The sequence below is a fragment of the Dryas octopetala genome, chromosome 6 (genome assembly GCF_963921425.1).
Source record: "Dryas octopetala chromosome 6, drDryOcto1.1, whole genome shotgun sequence".
In the NCBI taxonomy this organism is placed as follows: Eukaryota; Viridiplantae; Streptophyta; class Magnoliopsida; order Rosales; family Rosaceae; genus Dryas; species Dryas octopetala.
This window is the reverse complement of record NC_141371.1, coordinates 3,607,674-3,630,091: the sequence shown is the minus strand read 5'-3', so window position 1 is coordinate 3,630,091 and position 22,418 is coordinate 3,607,674. Positions and strand designations below refer to the sequence as shown.

General features: G+C 35.9%; 1 protein-coding gene and 2 pseudogenes across 4 annotated transcripts; 2 read left to right on the top strand and 1 right to left on the bottom strand.

Moving 5' to 3' along the window:
- The first annotated feature begins 2,341 nt into the window (after nucleotides 1–2,341).
- On the top strand, nucleotides 2,342–6,030 carry LOC147281222 (pectin acetylesterase 10-like; annotated as a pseudogene). The gene is made up of 12 exons (XR_015122823.1): nucleotides 2,342–2,609; nucleotides 3,233–3,315; nucleotides 3,647–3,776; nucleotides 3,880–3,953; nucleotides 4,246–4,332; nucleotides 4,426–4,550; nucleotides 4,664–4,724; nucleotides 4,922–4,975; nucleotides 5,118–5,195; nucleotides 5,289–5,394; nucleotides 5,484–5,629; nucleotides 5,826–6,030. The product of XR_015122823.1 is annotated as a pectin acetylesterase 10-like (transcript).
- Nucleotides 6,031–8,626: 2,596 nt separating this feature from the next.
- LOC147281221 (pectin acetylesterase 6-like) lies at nucleotides 8,627–10,998 on the top strand (annotated as a pseudogene).
- Nucleotides 10,999–17,116: 6,118 nt separating this feature from the next.
- On the bottom strand, nucleotides 17,117–19,169 carry MYB86 (myb domain protein 86). 3 transcript variants are annotated; one of them, XM_086248561.1, is made up of 4 exons: nucleotides 18,924–19,169; nucleotides 18,693–18,822; nucleotides 18,073–18,597; nucleotides 17,117–17,901 (listed from the first exon to the last, which is right to left on the bottom strand). In XM_086248561.1, exons 1-4 carry the CDS (start codon nucleotides 19,054–19,056, stop codon nucleotides 17,430–17,432), a joined length of 1,260 nt encoding a protein of 419 aa, XP_086104687.1. In that variant the 5' UTR covers nucleotides 19,057–19,169; the 3' UTR covers nucleotides 17,117–17,429. The 3 variants fall into 3 exon arrangements, with proteins under 3 accessions (XP_086104687.1, XP_086104688.1, XP_086104686.1); XM_086248562.1 differs by having other exon boundaries at nucleotides 18,184–18,597; XM_086248560.1 differs by having other exon boundaries at nucleotides 17,117–18,597.
- Between the last annotated feature and the right edge of the window lie 3,249 nt (nucleotides 19,170–22,418).

The following is a 22,418-nucleotide window of genomic DNA, read 5'->3' as shown; positions in this document are numbered from 1 at the left end:
CTTAAAAATAGGAAGATTGATTTGGCTCATCTACGAATTTTTGGTTGCCTGTGTTATGTTCATATTCAAGCGCCACATCGTGATAAGTTTGATCCTAGAGCAGCTAGATGTGTATTCCTTGGATACTCTTCCACACAAAAAGGGTACAAGTGCTATAATCCAAAGGAGAAAAAGATGGTTATCTCCAGAGATGTCTCCTTTGTTGAGGAAGAACCCTATTTTCAGAAAAATAAGGATCTGTTTCAGGGGGAGTTCTCACTTGATTCAGCTACCCTTCCTATCATAGATACAACTGAAGTTCTTAATCCAGTAAATGATGAAGCTCCAATGGTCTCTGCTACCTCACGAGATGCATCACCACAAGTTAATGAGTCATCTCTAACTATCACTGACATCCCTAGCACATCAGAGGATGCTGGCCCACGGAGATCATCTAGACCACATACACAGCCAGCAAAGTTGAATGATTACGTTACCTATCATACTGCAGTGCACCCAATTCAAAGCCACTTGAGCTATGATAAGGTTTCACCATCATATTATGCTTTTTTGAGCAATATCTCAAAGATGTCAGAACCTACTAGCTTTCACGAAGCAAACTTGCATGGGGTTTGGAGAAATGCAATGAAGGAGGAACTTCAAGCCCTCAAAGAAAATAATACTTGGGAAATTGTCAAGTTACCAAAGGGAAAGAGACCAGTCGGCTGCAAGTGGGTATTTAAAATCAAATATAAGAATGATGGATCAATTGAAAGGTACAAGGCAAGGCTTGTTGCCAAGGGTTTCACCCAAACCTATGGAGTCGATTATAAGGAAACTTTTGCTCCAGTTGCCAAAATGAACAGTGTTCGTGTTCTTATATCTGTTGCTGTCAATCACAGCTGGCCTTTGTTTCAAATGGATGTAAAAAACGCTTTTTTACATGGAGAGCTAGAAGAAGAGGTTTTTATGCGCCTTCCTCCTGGTCATCTGCAAGAGTCTCAAGAAGGCATAGTCTGCAAGTTGAATAAAGCCCTTTATGGGCTTAAGCAATCACCTCGCGCCTGGTATTCCAAACTTAGCGCAACTCTTACAAGTACAGGGTTTCAAAGAAGTGGCGCTGATTCTTCATTGTTTGTTAAGAAACAATCATCAGGTATTACAATTGTTTTGGTGTATGTTGATGATCTCATTGTTACAGGAAGTGACCAGGCAGAAATAACTCATCTCAAATCTGTTCTTCATACCAAATTTGCTATTAAGGATTTGGGCCTTCTAAAATACTTTCTTGGAATTGAGATTGCTTATTCGCAGAAAGGCTTGCATCTCAACCAAAGAAAATATGTATTAGACTTATTACAAGAGACTGGGAAATTAGGTGTAAAGCCAGTGGATAATCCTTGTGATAGTAGCACCAAACTCAATTTGGATGGTGACCTGTTAACTGACATAGGTCAATATCAAAGATTGGTTGGTCGGCTAATTTACCTCACTGTTACTCGCCCTGATATCACTTATGCAGTGAGCCAAGTCAGTCAATTTATGCATGCTCCAAGAACCAATCACATGAAGGCCGTAGACCGAATTCTTCAGTATTTGAAAGGAAGTCCAGGAAGAGGAATTTTGATGAAGAAAAATGAGCATATTCGTATTGTTGGGTATAGTGATGCAGATTGGGCTGGATGTCCAATTGAGCGAAAGTCTACAACCGGGTTCTGCACCTTTGTTGGAGGGAATTTAGTTACTTGGAAAAGCAAAAAACAGGGTGTAGTTGCTCGCTCTAGCGCTGAGGCAGAATATAGAGCAATGGCATCCACCACAAGCGAACTGATCTGGCTTCGGGCCTTACTCAATGACTTGGGGTACAAGCCCTCACAACCAGCTGATATGTTCTGTGACAATCAAGCTGCGATGCACATAGCTTCTAATCCGGTGTTTCATGAGCGAACCAAACACATCGAAGTGGACTGTCATTTTGTTCGCGAAAAGGTTCAATCCAATGTTATTCAACCTGTGTTCGTCCGCAGCCATGAGCAATTGGCTGATGTTTTCACTAAAGGTTTGCCATCAGCACCTTTTCAAGCCATCTTATCCAAGCTTGGCTCGATTGATATCTTCGCTTCAGCTTGAGGGGGAGTATTGGAATTACTCTGCTAGTATTGGAATTACTCTGCCCAATATAGGCAGTCACTGCCTTGTCTGTTTGTCATTTAATCCTAAGGCGGCTAGCTGTAATATTGGGAGTGATAAGGTCTCTTTGGGAACTGTAATATGTAATTAATATGTTGGTGGCTCTTGAGCTTCTCTTCTCTGAATTGGTGATTGTATTCTATATATTGGAAAATCTCATATCTGAGTTTTCATGAATAATAGCTATCAGCTTCTACAGTGGACGTTGGCCTCTTTGCTAAACCACTCTAAATCTTGTCTATTTTATGTTTATGTGTTTCTACACTTGTGGGTTGGCATTGTAATATCACTTGTTTGCAGCAAATGGGTTGATGGGTTTGTGGAGCACAGTGTTCATGAAACAGAGCTGTCTTTGTTGGAGGCCAATGGGTCCAAGCCTGTAAATAACTTTCTAATGGTTAAACTAACCCTCATTCAAGGGGCTGCTGCCAAAGGAGCAGGTACACTCTACACTTCTATGATAGCTACCTGCCACTGTGTTATTCTTCATTCTTTGAATCTGTGTATATAAAATCTATAACCATATCCGTTTTATATGCGGGTATCAAAATCTATACCATTCCTGTCCCATTACCCATTTACCCATACCCACACTACCCTAATAGAGCGGTACCCTATATTTATGTGTTTTGCTTGATCAAAATAAAGATAGCACCTTTTTCGGTTTCTTTTATCTTTCTTTGGAGAGTTGACTGGAAAACTTAGTGCAGCAAACAGATTATGCTATGGTAGCCTATATGTGTACATATATACATACATATATCTGCTAATGAAATGGTATTTGGTTAGTGGTAATCTCAAACACACTTTTTTTTGTCCCCCTTCATTTATTTATTTACTGTAACTTGCATAGTTGCAGTACAGTTTACCTAAAAACATTGGTGTTTATGACATTCTGTTTTCTCTGTTTTTAACTTCCCATCAAAATTTTCCCAATATTAATTCAGTGGTCTGAGTGAGATTCTCTCCTCTGTTGCCTGATGGAATTATCAGCATACTAATTTTCATGGCGCTGCTGTTATTGTTCCCCTAATTTACCTACTCGTGTTCTCGGCTCTTGCAGTCTGCTTGGATGGATCATTACCTGGTTATCATTGGCATCGTGGACATGGATCAGGGAAAAATAATTGGCTCATTTTTTTAGAGGTTTGTGAGATAAATCAGAAACAATGACATCGATTAATTATGCATATATAGTTGTTGCATTATATCAACTTGCATGCTTTTTAACTTTTATATGTTTGTATATTGACACTTGGGTTAGGATATCTTAAAGATGGTTTGAAAAAATTTCCGAACATGTTGTGACTGAAATGATCAGATGACAAGTACTATAATCATCTAAGAAGTTTTTTTCTTTGGACTGTATGCTTCCTTTTAGTTGCTTGATTGCCAAACAAGCCTCTCAAGTCCTTTGATTTACTGATGGTGTCCTTAATTCAGAACTTGACTAGAATGAATAAACATCTTGTTGCAGGGAGGAGGATGGTGTAGTAACATCACAGATTGTGTTAACCGCTCAAATATGAGGCTTGGGTCATCAAAATACATGGAGAAAGAGATACCATTTAGTGGAATACTAAGCCCTAATGCTACAGAAAGTCCCGGTTTTCTTCTCGAACTTAATGTTAAATTGTCAAAGGTTGATCATATTCTTAATTTATATGTCTTGAGTCTCTTGACCCTTATCTTTCATATATCTGATTGCAGATTTTTACAACTGGAATAGAGTAAAAATTCGAGCTTGTGATGGTGGTTCTTTTGCTGGGGACAGTGAAAATAAGGTTGGTAGGATGTTCTTTCCACTTACAAATTTCCACAAAATTGTGGTATTGATAATAGCTGCGCTGCCAAAAATTGACCAATAAAGATATAAATTTTGTTCTCACAACTCACAAGCATTGCTACAACTTTATATAGTTGTTTGGACAGTATATTTAGTGTTTCCTATAGGACTTCAAATTGACCTCCTTATACTTTCCCATCTTATACGACTTACGATTAATAAAACATACCACAACTATTTTCATACATATGTGTAGTCCAGCTGCTAAAATGTAGTGATTCTGCTTTTAGGAAGCACAACTGCACTTTAGAGGACTGCGTATATATCTGGCTGCAATGGAAGAATTGATGTCAAAGGGCATGTGCCATGCCAAGCAGGTATAATATTTCTTCTTGCTTAAGATCTATTCATCTTCCCATTTGTTCCCATTGCTGACACTTCTTGCAACATATTAATCAATTGTATCTCAGGCTCTTCTTGCTGGTTGTTCTGCTGGTGGTCTGGCATGTATTTTGCACTGTGATCAGTTCCGGGACTTATTTCCAACAACTACAAAAGTGAAGTGCTTCAGTGATGCTGGATTTTTTCTTGATGCGTAAGTAGTATCCTTAATGCCCTTAATCTTTCCTGCATTATCTATATGCAGACATGTCCCAAGCCTGTTATTAACACTTAGATTTCCATTGGTGATCCTGTATGGAACTGTAGGGTTGATATCGCTGGTCGACACACACTTAGGAAGTATTTTAGTCGTGTTGTACACTTGCAGGTATTGACTTGAGCAGATATGTAACACCCTTTTTTCTTAAAATTCTTTATGAAATAAACACTACATCTTCTGCATACTTAATTTTATCCATATAAGTTCGTGCAAGGTGACCACCTGAATTCCTGGCTTTTTTCTTCTGTAATCTCTGGCACCATGTTTTGAATGTTCGCTTATGAAAATTATTATGATTATCACAGGGGTTGCAGAAAAATCTGCCACGTAGTTGTACTGAACACCTTGATCCTACTTCGGTAATCATTTCTTTTTCTTTTTTTTCTCTTGCAGTTCTTGATTTGAAGATAAGTGGAAACATAGAGATGTTGTGCATTTCTTCTTGCTCTTAAACTGACACAGCTTTCCCCACCCCCACTTTTATTTGGTCCTTCCTTGCAGTGCTTCTTCCCTCAGAACTTGATCAACAAAATTAAAACCCCACTATTTTTACTCAACCAAGCATATGATTCATATCAGGTAATTGTTCATTTTTATAGGGTCTTGTTTGAGAAGTTGTGGAAGGACTTTACTGACAGAAGCATTAATATTTATTTTCCCACTTGAAATCAGGTCCAATACAGTTTAGCTACACCATCAGCAGATCCCCATGGCTACTGGATCGATTGCAAATTAAACCTTACAAATTGTTCTCCATCACAGATGAAATTTCTGCAAGGTGATCTCCCATATATGAAGAACTGTTTGAACTCTTAAAATTGTTGGAACTAAATTTGTACTGTCATGACATTATTTTTCTATAAACAGGATTCAGGGAGCAAATGCTGCATGCATTAAAAAAATTCTGAGAGTCTAATGAAAGTGGGCTGTTTATAAATTCATGTTATACTCACTGCGAAGCTGAGTGGCAGGGTGCATGGTTGGCCAATAATTCTACAGTTATTGGAAACAAGGTGAGGGCGATCTAACAGTACATATAAAACTTTCATACACCATAAATCACAAGAACTCTCATCACATATCTACTTATGTATGTATAAGAACATACCATGAATTCAAATATACCACGATGTCAAATCTCATCACATTCCTACAACAGAAACAAGAGTTTCAAAATATCTAATGCTATGTTTGATCGAAGATATGCAGACAATTGCGATAGCTGTTGGAGATTGGTATACAGAGCGAGCAGTTGTTAAGGCCATTGATTATGGTTGCCACTATAATGTCCAATGAGAAAACTTTTATCAATTGGCTCATTTACATGGCCATCCTATTGAATGAAATAACTTTGTAATGCAATTAGTGCAAATGTGATAAGCAAGCGTTTCTCATTGATGTAGTGTTTTGTTGAAAGTCTTGAAAGCTCTTCATATATTTGAATATTTGATTATGTTTCCAATAAACTCATTCTTGTATTTGAAACTTGAAAGCAATAATAATAACGACATTAACTCTTATGAACTTATATTCTTATCCCAATTTTTAAGACCCAAATATTTTATTTGTTTATATGTAAGTCTGTTTTAGATTTCATTTATTTATTTATTTATAACAAATAAGAAACCGTCAATGTTATATGCATGTTTGGTATTAAAAAGTTGGAATAAGAATTGGTGCCTCTAGGATTACTCTTTGCACAATCGCAAAGGGTGTGTGGACTTATCTAGGGAGTAGCACCAATGACATGACTTAATTGTGTGACTTGTTGGAAGCATGCCTCCAGCTCAGAATACTGGTTACTGTGGTCCGTGATGGCAGAGCCGGTCCTGACTTTTAGAAGGCCCAGGGGCGAAATCTAAATTAGGCCCCTAATAAAATCTTTTGCAAAACAATTTATAATTGACAAGAAATTAATTAGAAAATTTTCGATCACATCAAGAAATCAATTAAGAAATTTTTGGCTAAACGTCAAGAAATAATTGAAAAAAATAATAATTTATAGAAATATAAGAGAAAAATTAAAAGGGAAAACACACACTCAAATATTAATTACTTTCTTGCCTCAATGAGACCTCTCTAATTTCTTTCAGATTGAAAGAGCATGTGGAGAACAAAAAAAAAACTAGTTTTCTACGAGACTATATAGAGAGGCAAAGATCTGTCTTTGCCAATTCAAACCAAATATGCTCTTTGAATCCAACTTTCCAAAAAGAATGCATGTACTTTTGATAAAAAAAAAAAAAAAAGGTGTAAACCCAAGGGCAAAAAGGACTCACTGTCATGCAGATGAGGATGTTGGTTTGCTTCTCTTATGATTCACGTGAGAAGTCAAAGAAAAAATGAAGCAAGTTGGCCAAACACAAATTAAGGAAATAAAAAGGTGACTTTCAACTAATAATCAAGGAAAAATAGGTTGCAAAATCCAAATTTTATATCTTAGAAGTGCCTAGTTTTTTTTTTTTTTTTTTTTTTTTTTTTTGTACAAAGGGGGGCCTAAGCCCAAAGAAAGAAATTGGATAACTACAACTCTGACACAATAAGTAGAAAGACCTAATTGCAGCGAAGACATTATAAATAAACCCAACAATTTTTTTTTTTTAATATATATATATATATGAGGAGTGCTCTAAAGCTAACCAGTTAGCAAGTTAATACGAAGCTAACCATGCTTTTAGGCTCATCACATAACTAATTTCATAATCCGAACCATCAATAATTTAGGCCCAACTTTAAAGATCATCATTGTAAAAAATTAACTAAATCGAAAATCATGTAGTCATCTATTTAAGATCAAATAAATAGACGACCAGTATTTTCAATAAAAGTATATAAATAGTTGTTATTATAATCAAATGACTAAATGGCTTCCGATTTTAGAGATTTTTTACAGTGATAATCTTTGAAGTAGAACCTAAAAAATAGACCGTTCAGATTTTGATATTACATTATGCAGTGGGCCCAACATGGTGGTTATCTTTGTATTAACTTACTAACCAGTTAATTTTAGAGCATTCTTGATATATATATATATATATTAATATATACATAATATAAAAATTTGTGAGCCCCTCTTGAAAGTAGGCCCTAGGCGGTCGCACTCAGTGCCCTCTTCAGGGCCGGCACTGCGTGATATGAGAGGCCTTAATTTGTTCATTTCGAACATTCCAAGCTTTGGTTAACTGGAATATTAGAAGCAAAACCATGCAAGGTGGCCAAACACAAATTAAGGAAATAAAAAGAAATAAAAAGGTGACTTTCAACTAATAATCAAGGAAAAATAGGTTGCATAATCCAAACTTTATATTTTAGAAGGGCCTAGTTTTTTTTTTTTGGTACAAAGGGGGGGCCTAAGCTCAAAGAAATAAACTGGAGAACTACAGCTCTGACACAATAAGTAGAAAGACCCAATTACAGCGAAGACATTATAAATAAACCCAACAACTATTTTTTTTTTAATATATATATATATATATTAATATATACATAATATAAAAATTTGTGAGCCCCTCTTGAAAGTGGGCCCTAGGCAGTCTTACTCGTGCCCCCCTTCAGGGCCGGCACTGCGTGATGGTCTGATATGCACTGCGTGATGGTGTGATATGAGAGGCCTTAATTTGTTCATTTCGAACATTCCAAGCTTTGGTTAACTGGAATATTAGAAGCAAAACCATGCAAGCAAGTACATTACCTTGGACCTTTCCTATTCAGCCCCTCTTTTACAGACTATTTCCTTTTATGCTAATCAGATATCTACCTTAAGCTTTCCCAATATAATCAATTGATATGTTATGACAAGTGACAAATTGTGTACAATATGGTAAAATTGTTTACTTACTTTCTGATTTAGTGACGTATGTCTGCGATATGCACTGAAACTTATTAGGAAATCTGTGAGATTCACGCTATACTCACATAATGGGTTGATGGGTTTAGTGATAACTCCTTTTCATAGTTGTCTTTTCAAAGACATGGATGGCAGAGTGTTTGAAGCAGACCAGAGGAGAGCCATGATGAAGTTGTTGTGGGTTGGGATTGTCATGGCACTTGTTTTCAGCCAATGGGTTGATGGGTTTGTGAAGCACAGTGTTAATGAAACAGAGCTGCCTTTGTTGGAGGCCTATGGAGACTCCAAGGATGAAAAAAACATGGTTGGACTAACCCTCATTCAAGGAGCTGCTGCCAAAGGAGCAGGTACACTACACTCCTATGAATAGTGTTCTTTTTTTTTTTGAATTCTGCCATATTTATTTTCTTCTAATATACCTACTTGTCTTTTTGGCTCTTGCAGTCTGCTTGGATGGAACATTACCTGGTTATCATTTTGATCCTGGATATGGCTCAGGGGCAAATAGTTGGCTCATTCACTTAGAGGTTTGTGAACAATGACATTATGCATAGTTGTTGCATTATATCTTGCATTTTTTAACTTTTAACATTATGCTTCATTCAGAACTTGACTAGAATGAATAAACATCTTGTGGCAGGGAGGAGGATGGTGTAACAACATCATAAGTTGTGTTGACCGCAAAAAATCGAACGTTGGATCATCAACATTCATGGAAAAAGAGAGAGAATTTGCTGGAATTCTAAGCAACAAATCTGAAGAAAATCCTGGTTTTCTCCTCAAACTTCTTAATGTTAAATTCTCAAAGGCTGATCATGTCCTGGATTTAGCCTGCTTGACCCTTATCTTTCATATATATGGGATTGCAGATTTTTTCAACTGGAATAGAATAAAGCTTCGATATTGTGATGGTGCTTCTTTTACTGGGGACAGTGAAAATAAGGTTAGTAGGATGTTCTTTACATTTACATTTTTCTGCGATATAGTGGTATTGATTATAGTCAGGCTGCCAAAAGATTGATCAATAAAGATATAAATTTCAGTCTCACAAGCATTGCTCCAACTTTATGTAGTCTTTTGGACAGTATATTTGGTGTTTTCCTATAGGCCTTCAAATTGACCTTCTTATACTTTCTCATCTATAGAATTACTCAAAGTTACACTATAAGAAGAGTAGGAGAGAGGTAGGTGAAAGAAAATAGCATGATCTTATATGGCTTAAAATTATAAATCCAACATGAATCTTCCTTTGCTGGAATATACCTCAACTATTTTCATACGAATGTGTACACCAGATGCTAAAATGTAGTGATTCTGATTTTAGGAAGCACAACTGCAATTTAGAGGACAGCGCATATGGCAGTCTGCAATGGAAGAGTTTATGTCAAGGGGCATGCGTTACGCCAAGCAGGTATAAGAACTCTTCTTGCTTGAGATCTATTCTTGTTCCAATTATGGCACTTCTTGCAACATACTGATCAATTGTATTTCAGGCTCTTCTTTCTGGTTGCTCTGCCGGCGGTCTTGCATCAATTTTGCACTGTGATCAGTTCCGGGGCTTATTTCCAACAACTACAAAAGTGAAGTGCCTGAGTGATGCTGGATTGTTTCTTGATGCGTAAGTACTATCCTGAATGCCCTTACTCTTTCCTGCATTACTGATATGCAGACATTTTCCTTGCTAGTTATTAGCACTAAGATTTTCATTGGTGATCTTGTATGGAAGTGTAGGGTTGATGTTTCTGGTGGACGCACACTTAGGAATTATTACAGTGGTGTCGCAGGCTTGCAGGTATAGACTTGCAAGTGACCAAACCAAGTTGTCTCATTTAGTGAAATTTCAAGTTCTGAATTCCCGGCTTTTTTCTTCTGTAAACTCTGGCACCATATTTTTAATGTTTGCTTATGGATTGTTATGATTACCACAGGGGGTGCAGAAAAATCTGCCGTCGAGTTGTACTAGCCACCTTGATCCTACTTCAGTAATCATTTCTTTGTTTATTTTTTCTCTTGCAGTCCTTGGTTTGAGTCAGGTGGAAAGATAGAAAAGTTGTGCATTTCTGCTTGCTCTTAAACTGACACACTTCCCCAACCCCACTTTTATATTTGTCCTTCCTTGCAGTGCTTCTTCCCTCAGAACTTAATTGCCGACATTAAAACCCCACTATTTATAGTCAACCCTACATATGATTCATGGCAGGTAAATTGTTCATTTTTGCAGGGTCTTATTTGAGTAGCAGTGGAAGCACTTCACATAAAAAATCTAATTTGTATTTTTCCACTTGAAATCAGATCCAAAACAGTTTAGCTCCACAAGCAGCAGATCCTCAAGGCCACTGGAACGATTGCAGAGTCAACCTTTCAAGTTGTTCTCCATCACAGATGCAATTTCTGCAAGGTGATCCCATATATGAGGAATAGATTGAACTCTTAAAATTGTTGGAACTAAACTTTTACTGTTATGACATTATTCTTCTCTAAAACAGAATTCAGGGATGAAATGCTGAATGCTGTAGAACAATTTACAGTGTCTAATCAAAACGGGCTGTTTATGTATTCATGTTTTGCGCACTGCCAAATTGAGGAGCAGGGTGGATGGTTTGGTGGTGGCTATCCAGCTATTGGAAACATGGTGAGCCTGATCTAACAGTATATATTAAGTTTTCATACAGCATAATTCACAAACTCACATATCTACTTAGATATGCATAAGAATATACCATGATTTCACATTGATAATAGGGATTTTAAGAAGTGATACTAAATTGCATGCAAAGTTATGGAACTTGTAAAGTGAAGTTAAGACTCTATTGTACTGAATGCTGGTTGTTGTTGTCTTGTTGAGATGTGGATGCTGCATACATGCATGCACTATTACATAGAAACAGGAGTTTCTAAACGGCTAAACGTCTAATGTTATGTTTGATCAACAATATGCAGACAATCGCTGCAGCTGTTGGGGATTGGTATTTTGACCGAGCAGTAGTTAAGGCAGTTGATTATAGTTGCCACCATCTGGTTTAATTTCCAAGGAACAAAGTTTTATCAGTCGGCTCATTTACATGGTCATCCTATTGAGTTATCTTTATTCTCCTCTCTTCTAAATTAAATAACTTTGTAATAAATTAGTGCATATGTGATGAGCAAGCATTTCTCATTGATGTAGTGTTTTGGTGAAAGCTCCTTCATATATTTGATTATGTTTTCCATAAACTCATTCCAAAAATGCAACAAAACCCATAATATAACTTTTAACAAAAACTGACATATTATAGAACACTGTGTACATAACTACACAAGGTTCCAGCTGCACATAAGAAACTAGAGGAAACATGATGGTTACTGGCTTGCATTAGTTTGTAAGCAAAGGAGCATCAGGAGTAAGCAAACATAAATGAGCATAAGAGTAAAATAAGTAGCAGCTGGGATTTTTTTTGTTTCCTTCTAGTAAATGAAAATTTAGAAATTATTGTTCCAAAACAATAGTAAAAATGTAAGAGTAATAATTGTACTCAATTATGATTATGCAAACACCAATAATGCAATAATGCATTATTCATAAGAGAATGTGGTTACCTGCCGGTGCTTGGATGAGGCTCCAGTGTGCTTTGACTTAAAACGGTGCGGTTTGATGGAGTCGTGTAAATGAAAAAAAATAAAAAACTAATAATATTCATCTGGGCTTGAGGTTTGGACCTGGATGTTTTTCTTTTTCTTTTTCTTTCTTTGGGCTTGTTTTTTAGGTTGTGCCTTTTTTAGGTTTGGAACTGGGCCTTGTTGTTGTATTATGTCCTATTGGGCTGTTTTTTCTCGGTGGGAGTCTTGGGCTGTTTTTTTTTTTTTTAAAAAAAAAAACCTTAATTCTTGAATGAGAAGATTAGTTTTTTCTTTTTTTGGCAAAAATTTTGATTTGAGAAACATTGACTTAAATTTGAGCCATAGATTTTGATCTAGATTAAAAAATTTTACTGTAACCATTTGATTCAGATCACCATAGAACCTTGCGCCGAACATTTTCATTTTACAAAGAATAAAGTCAATAAACCCAGCAAGGCTAGCAAGCCATCCTATGACCTATCATAGTATTATCTTCCGTTGACAAAGTAGGAGGAATCTATTGCCAATGCCTTCTCTCTTCAAACCTTTAATAAAGAGCTTAGTTTGTGTCTTACTTGAACAACTAGCCTTGTTTTTTTTTTTTTTTTTTTAAATACAGCTCTACCCTATAATTATATATAACCCATAAAGACTCAGAGACTTCTCTTTGTATGTATCTTTTATTCTCTTTATCTTCTATGGTTTGTTATTTCCTAATTGCTTTAACTGCTTCTCTGTTCTGATTATAATATGATAGCAACCAGACAAAGAGTTGATTTAATTTGTGTTTGTTAATGTATTCATAATTTCACATCATCCTAGTGCCATGTTACTCTTCATAATTTCAAACATATTTTAATGTTGGAGAAGATCTTGTGTGTAGGAATCAAATTGGGCTCAATTCATTCACATTTGAGATAAGAGGGTTGAAAATAATATTAATGATCATCAATGATTATGCCAAGATTTGAGACTTTCTCTCTCGAATTATTTTGGGAATGATTAAATGCGAGATTCCTTATCATTAACCCTTTTATTGTCTGCAGGGATAAATAAAGTTGTGGAATAATGTAATGTATTGTATTGTATTGTATTGCATTGCTTTCCAGGTCCAATTTTTTTGGTGTTTTCTTCTGCTTCACTCCACTTTAAATTATCTATAAATTGAAATTTAATAAAACGGTGGTGCATGTTTTAAAGAAAAGAAATTCTCCACAGCAATATTGTGCTAGTTGGTAAAGGACTATGTTTTAGAAGTTGTAGCAATACTAAATTGGCTCTATGCCTCATGAGAGGTAACATATGGGACTTTTCCCAAGTTCATGTGGTGGACATATAGCCATATATGAGTTTGTGTATGCTTGTGCTATAAAATCTCAACTGGAAAACCTTGGGTTTCAAAGAAAGACTAAAATGGGTACTAAAAATAAATAAACCCATGTAATATTACTTAACAAATTTGTTGTAACGTTCGATCTCTCACAGTGTTTACTCATGTGCTAGTTATAAATCATTTATTGTAAAAAAAAAAAAAAAATTGGTGTTACAAACTTCAGTCACAGGAACGTAGACTGAATGCCAATGCAGTTATTGTCAAAAATCAAAATGAGAGACAAGGTGCTGGTTTTTCTTTGCTGAAGATTCTTTGAGTGAATCTCTGCCAACAAGGTACAACCAATACTCTGTTTCTTTTTTAATCGATCTCAATATTTTGAACCTCAAAGTATTTAGGTAAAGAACATTCTGTGAAGGATGATTCTAATACAAGAATATTATTGTTTATTTTATATACTCAGAACACTAAACGTGGCCATAGAAAGGTAATTGTTTTTGTCAACTTGTAGTTTAAGAAACTGCTATATTTTTCAAGTCATTTTTCATGGACCATCCTGACTTGTGTCTAAACTCTAAACCTTGTTCTTCTTGATTTCCTGTTTCACAAAATCTTCTGACAATAATTATATTTTACATTTTATCATAATCCCCACCACAGTGATCATCATTGGGTTAATCATTATCATCACATTCATTCATCTCATCAGTTGATAAAGTATATATATTAATAAATTGATCAAAGAAAAGTAAAGGGGTTCCTCCAATTAATTAATTAAATTAAAAGATATTGAAGTTTATGAGGTACAGCATTTTAAAATGCATGGAATTCAAAATTGGCAACTGCATTACTGTAATCCCATCTTCTCTCCTCTCAGTCTGGCCAATATTGCAATGCTTTTTGTTCTTTACCAACAATACCTTTATTTGTAGGGCCCCAACAGATAGACCCAATAATTTGGTTCACATGCATGTTATGTATAATATGTATATTCATACATATAGATTAAATATTTACTAGCCTGCAAATATATATAAAGAAGACGTAGACATATTCTAGGTAGGGGTACAACTCAGGCAGGTTGAAAGTCAACCCATGCTTTATTTTTCGAATTCGGGTTTAGACGAGTTGGTTTTAACTTATGAAAAAAAAAAAAAAATTTGATAAAAATATAACACAATTACCCCAATTAATCAATCACCATAGTTTAAAACTTCAAATATCAACTAAGTTCAAATAAAACAAAGCAAAACCTTCAAGGCTTCAGCATGAATAGAAAATAATAATAACATCACAATTATATTGCTACCAAACACCATCGTTTAAGTTTTATTCCATACAAAAATATATAAGATAGAATACATATTTTGACATTTTTTTAAATCTATAGTTTATCTTCAATAGCAATATATAAACTAAATATTCTATTACTAATTTAAATCAAAATATAATTTAATATATAAATTATAGCATAATACTAATATAAATCGGGTTAGAAATTCGGGTTAAAATTCGGGTTCGGCGGGCATGACCTGTACCCAAGACCAACCCAAAAAATTCAGGTTGAGGTAAGGTTTGGGTTCAGACGGATTTTGACTTTTTCAAATCCTCCACATGAGTTCAAACACCGGGTAAAGTTCGGACAGGCTCTTGTTGACCCGCCCCAAGTTGCACACCTAATTCTGGGAGAGAGACTCCAATTAATGTCTGTGCGCATGGACAAACAAAATGGTGCCTACTGCCTGTCGTCTATTTGATACAAGGAATGGCCTGGCCGGTCACCTTTTACTTGAATAGGAGGCTTCCTTAAAAGTTAAAATATACCCCATACTCTATTATCAATCTATCATCTTCAATTCTTTTTCCCCAAATGGTATCATATTTTCATTTTTAACTAAGCTCTTCCAATTTTTGTCCGAGAATTAGACAGACAAGCACTGTAAGTTGTAATAATAAAAGGGTTTCATAGAGTAACATCATAATCTTAAATAAACCAATTCTTATAATTGGGTCGCTTTTGTATAATTGTATCCCGACACTTAAAAAATTGAATTTATAATGCTTTTTGAGTATGTAAGTGAGAATAAAGAGCTCGTATTCATATTCATACTTGCCAATATGGTAGAAAAGTCATTTTAAATTTTACTTTGTTCTCTATTTCTCTAACTAGTAGTCCTAACTCTGTCTTGTCAGTCCCTCATGGCTCATGGGATATAACTAACATTAAATCTTCAATACCAGTGTGTTGTGCAGGATTTAAAACTCTGTACACACACACACACGTATTTGTAGTTTACTTTAACTGCTTTCATTCCCTGGACCAAGATTTACCCTTGTCTTGGCACATAAAGGGAAGATGCTTCTTAAGAAAATTCACCCTAATGTGGAGGACCCTTTCTCAATTTTTTCCTCTGACTCTGCAGAGTCAATTCTATCATCTTGTACACTACTGCACTTCACACTTCACACTCAACTCTCTCTCTCTCTCTCTCTCTCTATTTTTCCCACTTTTCTTGAAGTTTCAGCATCTTGGAGGGACCCCAATTCTCTGTTCCTCACAGAAGTAGTAAAAGTTTAGGCCCACGTAAGGGCACACCACACGGTATCCTCCTCTTGTGATCATACACACACACACACATATAATAGTACGATATGATTTAGATCGTCACCACCTCCCTCAATCTTCATGCACTGTACACTTAAATATCCCCTCAATATTTCTTTGTACTGAATTGGAAGTTTTTTCGACCAAAAAAAAAAAAAGAATTGGACGTTTTTCTCCTCAGCATGTCTTAAGATAATGTTAGCTAGTCACTGCCACCAACTAAGCAAACAGACAGCAACTCATGGCCTTTATTGGATTGCAAGTCATTTCCCATATATTTCTTGACTAGTACTACCAAGCAGGTGGCTTCCTATCAATATATGATGTGGGATTTTCCTGCCTCCCCATTTATTCATTTTTGAATTTATTTAGGATTCATTTAGTCAATATTCTTGCTTGGTACGTGCAGTAAACTAATTAAGGAAAGTAAGACAAGCATAATTTCATGTCTTCAGCCATTGAGTCTTGGAGGGGGCCGGGGGAGGAAGTGACTTAAAGACTGTGAAAAAGTGAAAACCATCTTCATCGATCTCTAGGAGACAGTGATAGACACCCATTTAAGAAAAAATGGTTGCTTGAATTTTTTGCACTAGAGAAAAACAACACATAGAATTTTATGTATTTTTCAATGTGAAAAGGATCAAGACAGAAAGTGATGTATATTATTAAAGCAATTAAGGAAAATGGATCCCAGGAAACCAAAGTTTTTGGATATCTTGCAGATGGAGTCACAATCACACCCTGAACTTGAGATTGGAAAAGGTGAAGGCAGATGTAATGATATATACTGGTTGCAACCTATATATATATGGGAACTTAATTTCACACACACACACACACACACACACACACACACACACACACACATAATCTTTTACTGTATGGCATTGTGACAAGAGTCACATGATGGCACTCCACGTCAGTGAAACCTTTCTGTAAAAAAGTGAAAATATTTATATAGAAACACTCTTCTTTTATAATCAATTCCACATTTCCACCACACACTGAGTCCCAAATAAATGTTTTGTGATTGTTTACAAGTAAATCTACAGTAATTGAATGAAGAACAATATTGAATATTTAAGGACATGAGATATATAAGCGGGAGAGTCGAGAGAGACTATGTAACAAGCCTTATTGGATAGTAATTCTACCGTATTTCATGCACAAAAGGATCATGAACATGAGCTCCCTCATGAGATAGAATATCATAATATATGGTAACAAATTAAAAGACTGAGAGAAATTGAAGTTTGGTATCGGACACATTTACAAAAATCAACGAAGAAAAATTCTATAGCACACACCTGTAAAAGTCTTCCAAGCCCTCTCAAACGGACACCTTCTGATGGAATTGTCTCAATTGTTAGCTAGAGTAGGCATGCCTACTGCACATGATCATCGACCGATGTTGAATAAAACACAAACTAATTAAAGGGTCTGTCCAAAAGCTACAGCAAGTCTCTGGAGGTCCTTTGTGTACATGTCTGAAGCTTGTAAAGCTTGCTGATGCTGCTGGTTCTGGTGGTGATGCCAAGTTGTTATTGTTGAAGTAGGACTTGACCCATTCAATGTCATGAAGTGTGAGGTTTCTGGTTTAACCTCACTACTGTAGCTAGATAATTGAGAGGCTTGATTCTGCATAGTGGTTCCCATCAGAAATGGAGTACTATGGAGGTATTCAGACCATTTGAGCTGGTCTTCCACATCGTCGGCGCTGTCGAATGAATGCACATGATGGGCTTCTTTGTCAGATTTTACAGGTTCAGGAAGTCCCCAAGAGAAAGCAGCAGTGTTGTCAAAGTAGCTGCTATTGTTGTTGCTTTGCAATTCGATGCTGCTAGTGCTTCTGTTAATGCTGCCATTGTTGCTGAAGGCATTATTGGACTCCCAATTCTGGACCCTATTGACATCACAAGAGAGAGTGGAAGAATTGTCAGATGGAAGACTAATGGAAGGCTTCACACGTGTGGGAGGAGGAGGAGGAGGAGTTGTGAAAATTGAAGAGCTTGACATGTTGGATGGCATAGAGCTGAACTCAGACACCATATTCTGGTGATGATCAGAATTGGACCTGGAATTTTGATTGAGGAAGCTGAAAGTGGTATTTGGATTAATATTAACTGCATTAAGCCCCATATCTGCTGACCCATAATTCGACTGGTGGTGATGAAAAGAGTAATACCCCACCAAATCACTAGGCCTGCAACTGGTGGTGGAGCCTTCATTTGAGGTACAAGCTCTGTCTATGAAGAATTCTTGGGTCAAATTTTTGCTGCTGCTGCTGCCATTGTTGATGGCCTTGGAGCTGGAAGAAACTTCAACTGGGTATCTCTCTGTAGGTAGCTTTGAATTATTATTATTGTTCACTGGCTCCACCAGATTCAGCTCATTGGATCCCACAGAGGCTTTCTCATTATTGCTTTTGTAGGTTGGAGAGAGCTTCTCTAATTTGTCACTTTGATCAACCTCTGAGAGTGGTTTGTGAGTGTTGGGGTCAATGCCTCTTTGTCTCAGCTTCTTCTTAATGCAAGAATTCCATAAATTCTTTATCTCATTATCTGTCCTTCCTGGTAACTGAGCTGCAATCTGAGACCACCTGATGAAGTAGAGCATATAATTAACCACAGAACTGATCCTATTTAATACCCAGAAGATGAATTAATGAGTACCCTTTTGAGAAAAACCAAGTACCTGTTGCCAAGAACTGCATGAAGTTCTATAATCAAATTCTCTTCCTGCTGTGAAAATGGTCCTCTCTTCAAATCAGGCCTCAGGTAATTTATCCACCTTAGCCTGCAGCTCTTCCCACACCTCTGTAGACCTGCCAAAATATACCATATGTCGCATAAAGAAAGACAGTGTTTTAGTTCTTTTGGCCTTTGCAGTGATACTGGCACAAAGCAATGAATTAGAGTAGTATACCTGCTAGCTTAGGGACTGAGCTCCAACAGCCATGTCCATGCTTAGTGATGTAATTGAGAAGTTTCTCATCCTCTTCAGGAGACCAGAGGCCTTTCCTTAGCTTCTGCTTGTAGCAACAAGAGTGCCTCCCCATGTGGAGTCCAACCCACCTGCAATGCTGGCAAGTGACTTTATAAAGTGGCAAGGTTTGTATATTGTATAGAGACCCTGATGTGATGAATTGTCAGCAGCAAGAGTAGGCTTTGATATGTTTTCTAGGGGAGTGAAGTGGTGGAACTAAGAGAGAGGGAGAGAGAGAGAGAGAGAGAGAGAGAGAGAGAGAGAGAGAGACAGAGGGACGATAAGGAGGTTAAGAAAATGAAATGGCAGCCTGGTAGGGAATCAAATTAATAGGAGGAGCCTCAAAGAGAGAGGTCACATTCATGAGGGTGATTGGAGATTGTAGTTTTGAATTTATATTTCAATTTCCTGAGTTGGGTTCCTCTGCTTCTCACTGCAGGGTCCAAGTCAGCTTCTTGACCCATGTACTGTGGGTCCATCACAATCCGACGGTCCAGAACTCCAGATGCAACTGGACCAGCCCAGTTGATAGATAGGGATAGTGGAATACTGGGGAGATGGAGCTCCAATTATTTGACTTTGACATTGTCTCATCAAGGTTTGAGAATTTAAGATTTTGGCTGCACTTTCTGGAGAATTTCTTGAAAGATATATAATCCATCCGTGAAAAAAACTAGACTTTAAAACAAATAATATATATATATAACTCATTCTTAGAAGCGCATGTAATTAAAGTTGTAGGTATGAAAATGAAGCAGTCCACAACAGATTTTTAAAAATGGAAAATGATAACTTTGTAGTTTGTATTGAATTTTAAGTAATACCCTATTTCAACAAACTCTATCCTAAGATTCTTAACACACAAGAAGCCACTTGATTTGGGAAAAGGGAAAATTTCTGATCAAAAGTAATACCCACGACTAGTAATGTTTGCTCATATGGGAAACTGCAATAAATTGTTGATAACGAAGCTCCTAATATTCTTCTACTGGAAAATATTATTAATTTAGACTACTGATTAGATAGATTTGTGTGGTAAAATATGTGGTTTAAATTCAGTCTAAACAACACAGCATGGATATGAGATATCTATTTGAAAGAAAATAGTACTCCTCAGTAATTTATGAAGAAAGTATATTTATTAATTATGTGCTGAATACTCCATTGGTACAACGTACACTCCTTTATTGACTAAATTTTGTGTCAGATACTTCTCGGACTGTATTGGTCGACCTTTTTTTCTCTTAGCTTTTTGGGTAATTTTCCCAAATCATGATTACTTTGAAAAGTTTCATAATTGATTGCAAAGAACGAAATATTTCCAAGATATTTGAGAAGTTCTTAAAAATCACTCAAATTCTGCCAAGTCCTCTGCCATCTATCCTTGCTTTTCCAATTTTCTTTTCTTAATTTTTGATTTATCCTCTGACGTCATGCAGCAAGCAAGTTGTATTACTGTATATAATGCTAATTAAAGCTATAAAAGATGAAAGAAGAAAGTACCGATTACAGGCATATTCTTTATATTATATATAAATACGGCAATAATATAAAATAAATATAGCTGTCCTTTATTTAGTTTATGTATTTTGAAAGCTACATGAAAGACAAAATGAATTATTACAATTAAGTCAGTGGCATATGGTGAGTCTCTAAGACTGACGATATTAATTGCATCAGATGAGCGCTCATGCACAATAATATCAATCCATTTAAGACAATTTGTTTTCACCATTGTGTATTAGTTTATGGAAGAGGCGTGTATTGGATATATGTTGGTGTAATGACACAATTACATTATTGAAGTGAATTGCAAAATGTACACTGGTAAATGAACCACGTTAGGACCTTAATATGGCATGTATATATGTATTCTAAGTTTAATATATATTGTTGATTTATTTTTTAATAGTTTAAGCTTTTGAGATAAATGGTAACATAATATCATAGTTTGATTGGCAGGAGGTCTTGGATTCAAAACCTCAAATTCTCATTCTCAACTTTTTTACTAGTTTATAAGATGTAAGATGAAGGGTGAGACTGCATCTATATTTCTCACTCTTAATCTCATTCTATTTTTATGCATGTCTCATTGTTAGGGATGGCAACATGTTGGGTTCGGGTTGGATTTGCCAAAATCATACTCACCCCGTCGGGTAAATCGGGTCTCCATCAAGTATTTGGAGCCCCTATTATTATAACATATTAAATCAACATAAATACATAATAGAGTATAGATAAAATACATTAAAATTCATCATATTACATTACAACAACACAAAATCATAAAAACAACACCATTAAATTTTAAAGACAACAAAAATTAAGATAAGAAATTATAATATAATTATATAATATAATTTTTTTTTATAAAACGAATATACGGAACGGGGAGGAGACGGCATGGGTTAATTGGGGCGGGTCCCCACGGGGATTTTCGGAGGCGAGAAATTTTGTCATCCCTTCTCATTGTCTCTCCATGTACCTGACGATTATTTTAAATGTAAACGTACATAAGATAAACGCCAAAATATCAGTAAAGAATCCGGACCCATAAATATATATATATATATATTTTTTTTCTTAATTTATAGTTATGGATCACAAAATATTCTTTGCAAGGTATGCATGGCATACAAACATCCAAACTGGTAAATATTTTCCTAAAGAAATAAATAAATAATTTCCTTAAAACACATTCCAAACTTCAGAAAGAGGTTTTTTCTTGATTATGAAGATGATGATGAGAATAATAATAATAACTTTTTTGTGTGATAGCCTGTCAACTTGTTCTTGTATTATGAAGCTTCCTTGACCAGCAATGTCTGAATTCAGACATCCCGCTGGGACTTGAATATTAAAGGGTTAACTGCAGACCCCATAAGAAGATGCTTGTAATCTCCATGCCCTCGTCACGAACCATATGAGCTGTTCATATGAAGTCAACTATTGTTACATGTTTATTCCCTTGTTCTTTTTTGCTAATTGATGCAAATCTTATGTTTAATAATCTGTCGGCTTGACCCTGGCCCAAAAAAAAAAAAAAAAATCTGTCGGCTTTGCTGTCATTTCCAATTTTCACTTTTATAATCAATTCCTTCTCTGCATATTGAAATTAGTTACCCAGGTGGCTAGGTGGGTTAGTTTACTTCTTAATTTATAATATTAATATTTTTCTTTTTAATCTTTTTGACCCTCCATTCTAGGGAATGAATCTCTGTCTTCTCTCTTCAAATGATTGGAATGATTAAAAATTTCATACTTTTATCTTGGGTTAAGCTAATGACGTGTTCATTTACCTTGGTCTATATAGGCAAGGTAATTTTGGGGGCCAACATCTTTCGGGCTCCGATTTAATCACTTTGGGAATGTTCGGATGTAAATTTTATCTCAAAAAATATCACTGTAATTTAAGGAGAGATATATTTCTCTCAA

Coding starts and splice junctions, on each gene's coding strand:
- MYB86 (XM_086248560.1), bottom strand. CDS start 19,056: ATGGGGAGGCACTCTTGTTGCTACAAGCAGAAGCTAAGGAAAGGCCTC. Junction 18,823..18,923: donor CTCAGTCCCTAAGCTAGCAG/GTATACTACTCT, acceptor ATATTTTGGCAG/GTCTACAGAGGTGTGGGAAG. Junction 18,598..18,692: donor CATGCAGTTCTTGGCAACAG/GTACTTGGTTTT, acceptor CTACTTCATCAG/GTGGTCTCAGATTGCAGCTC.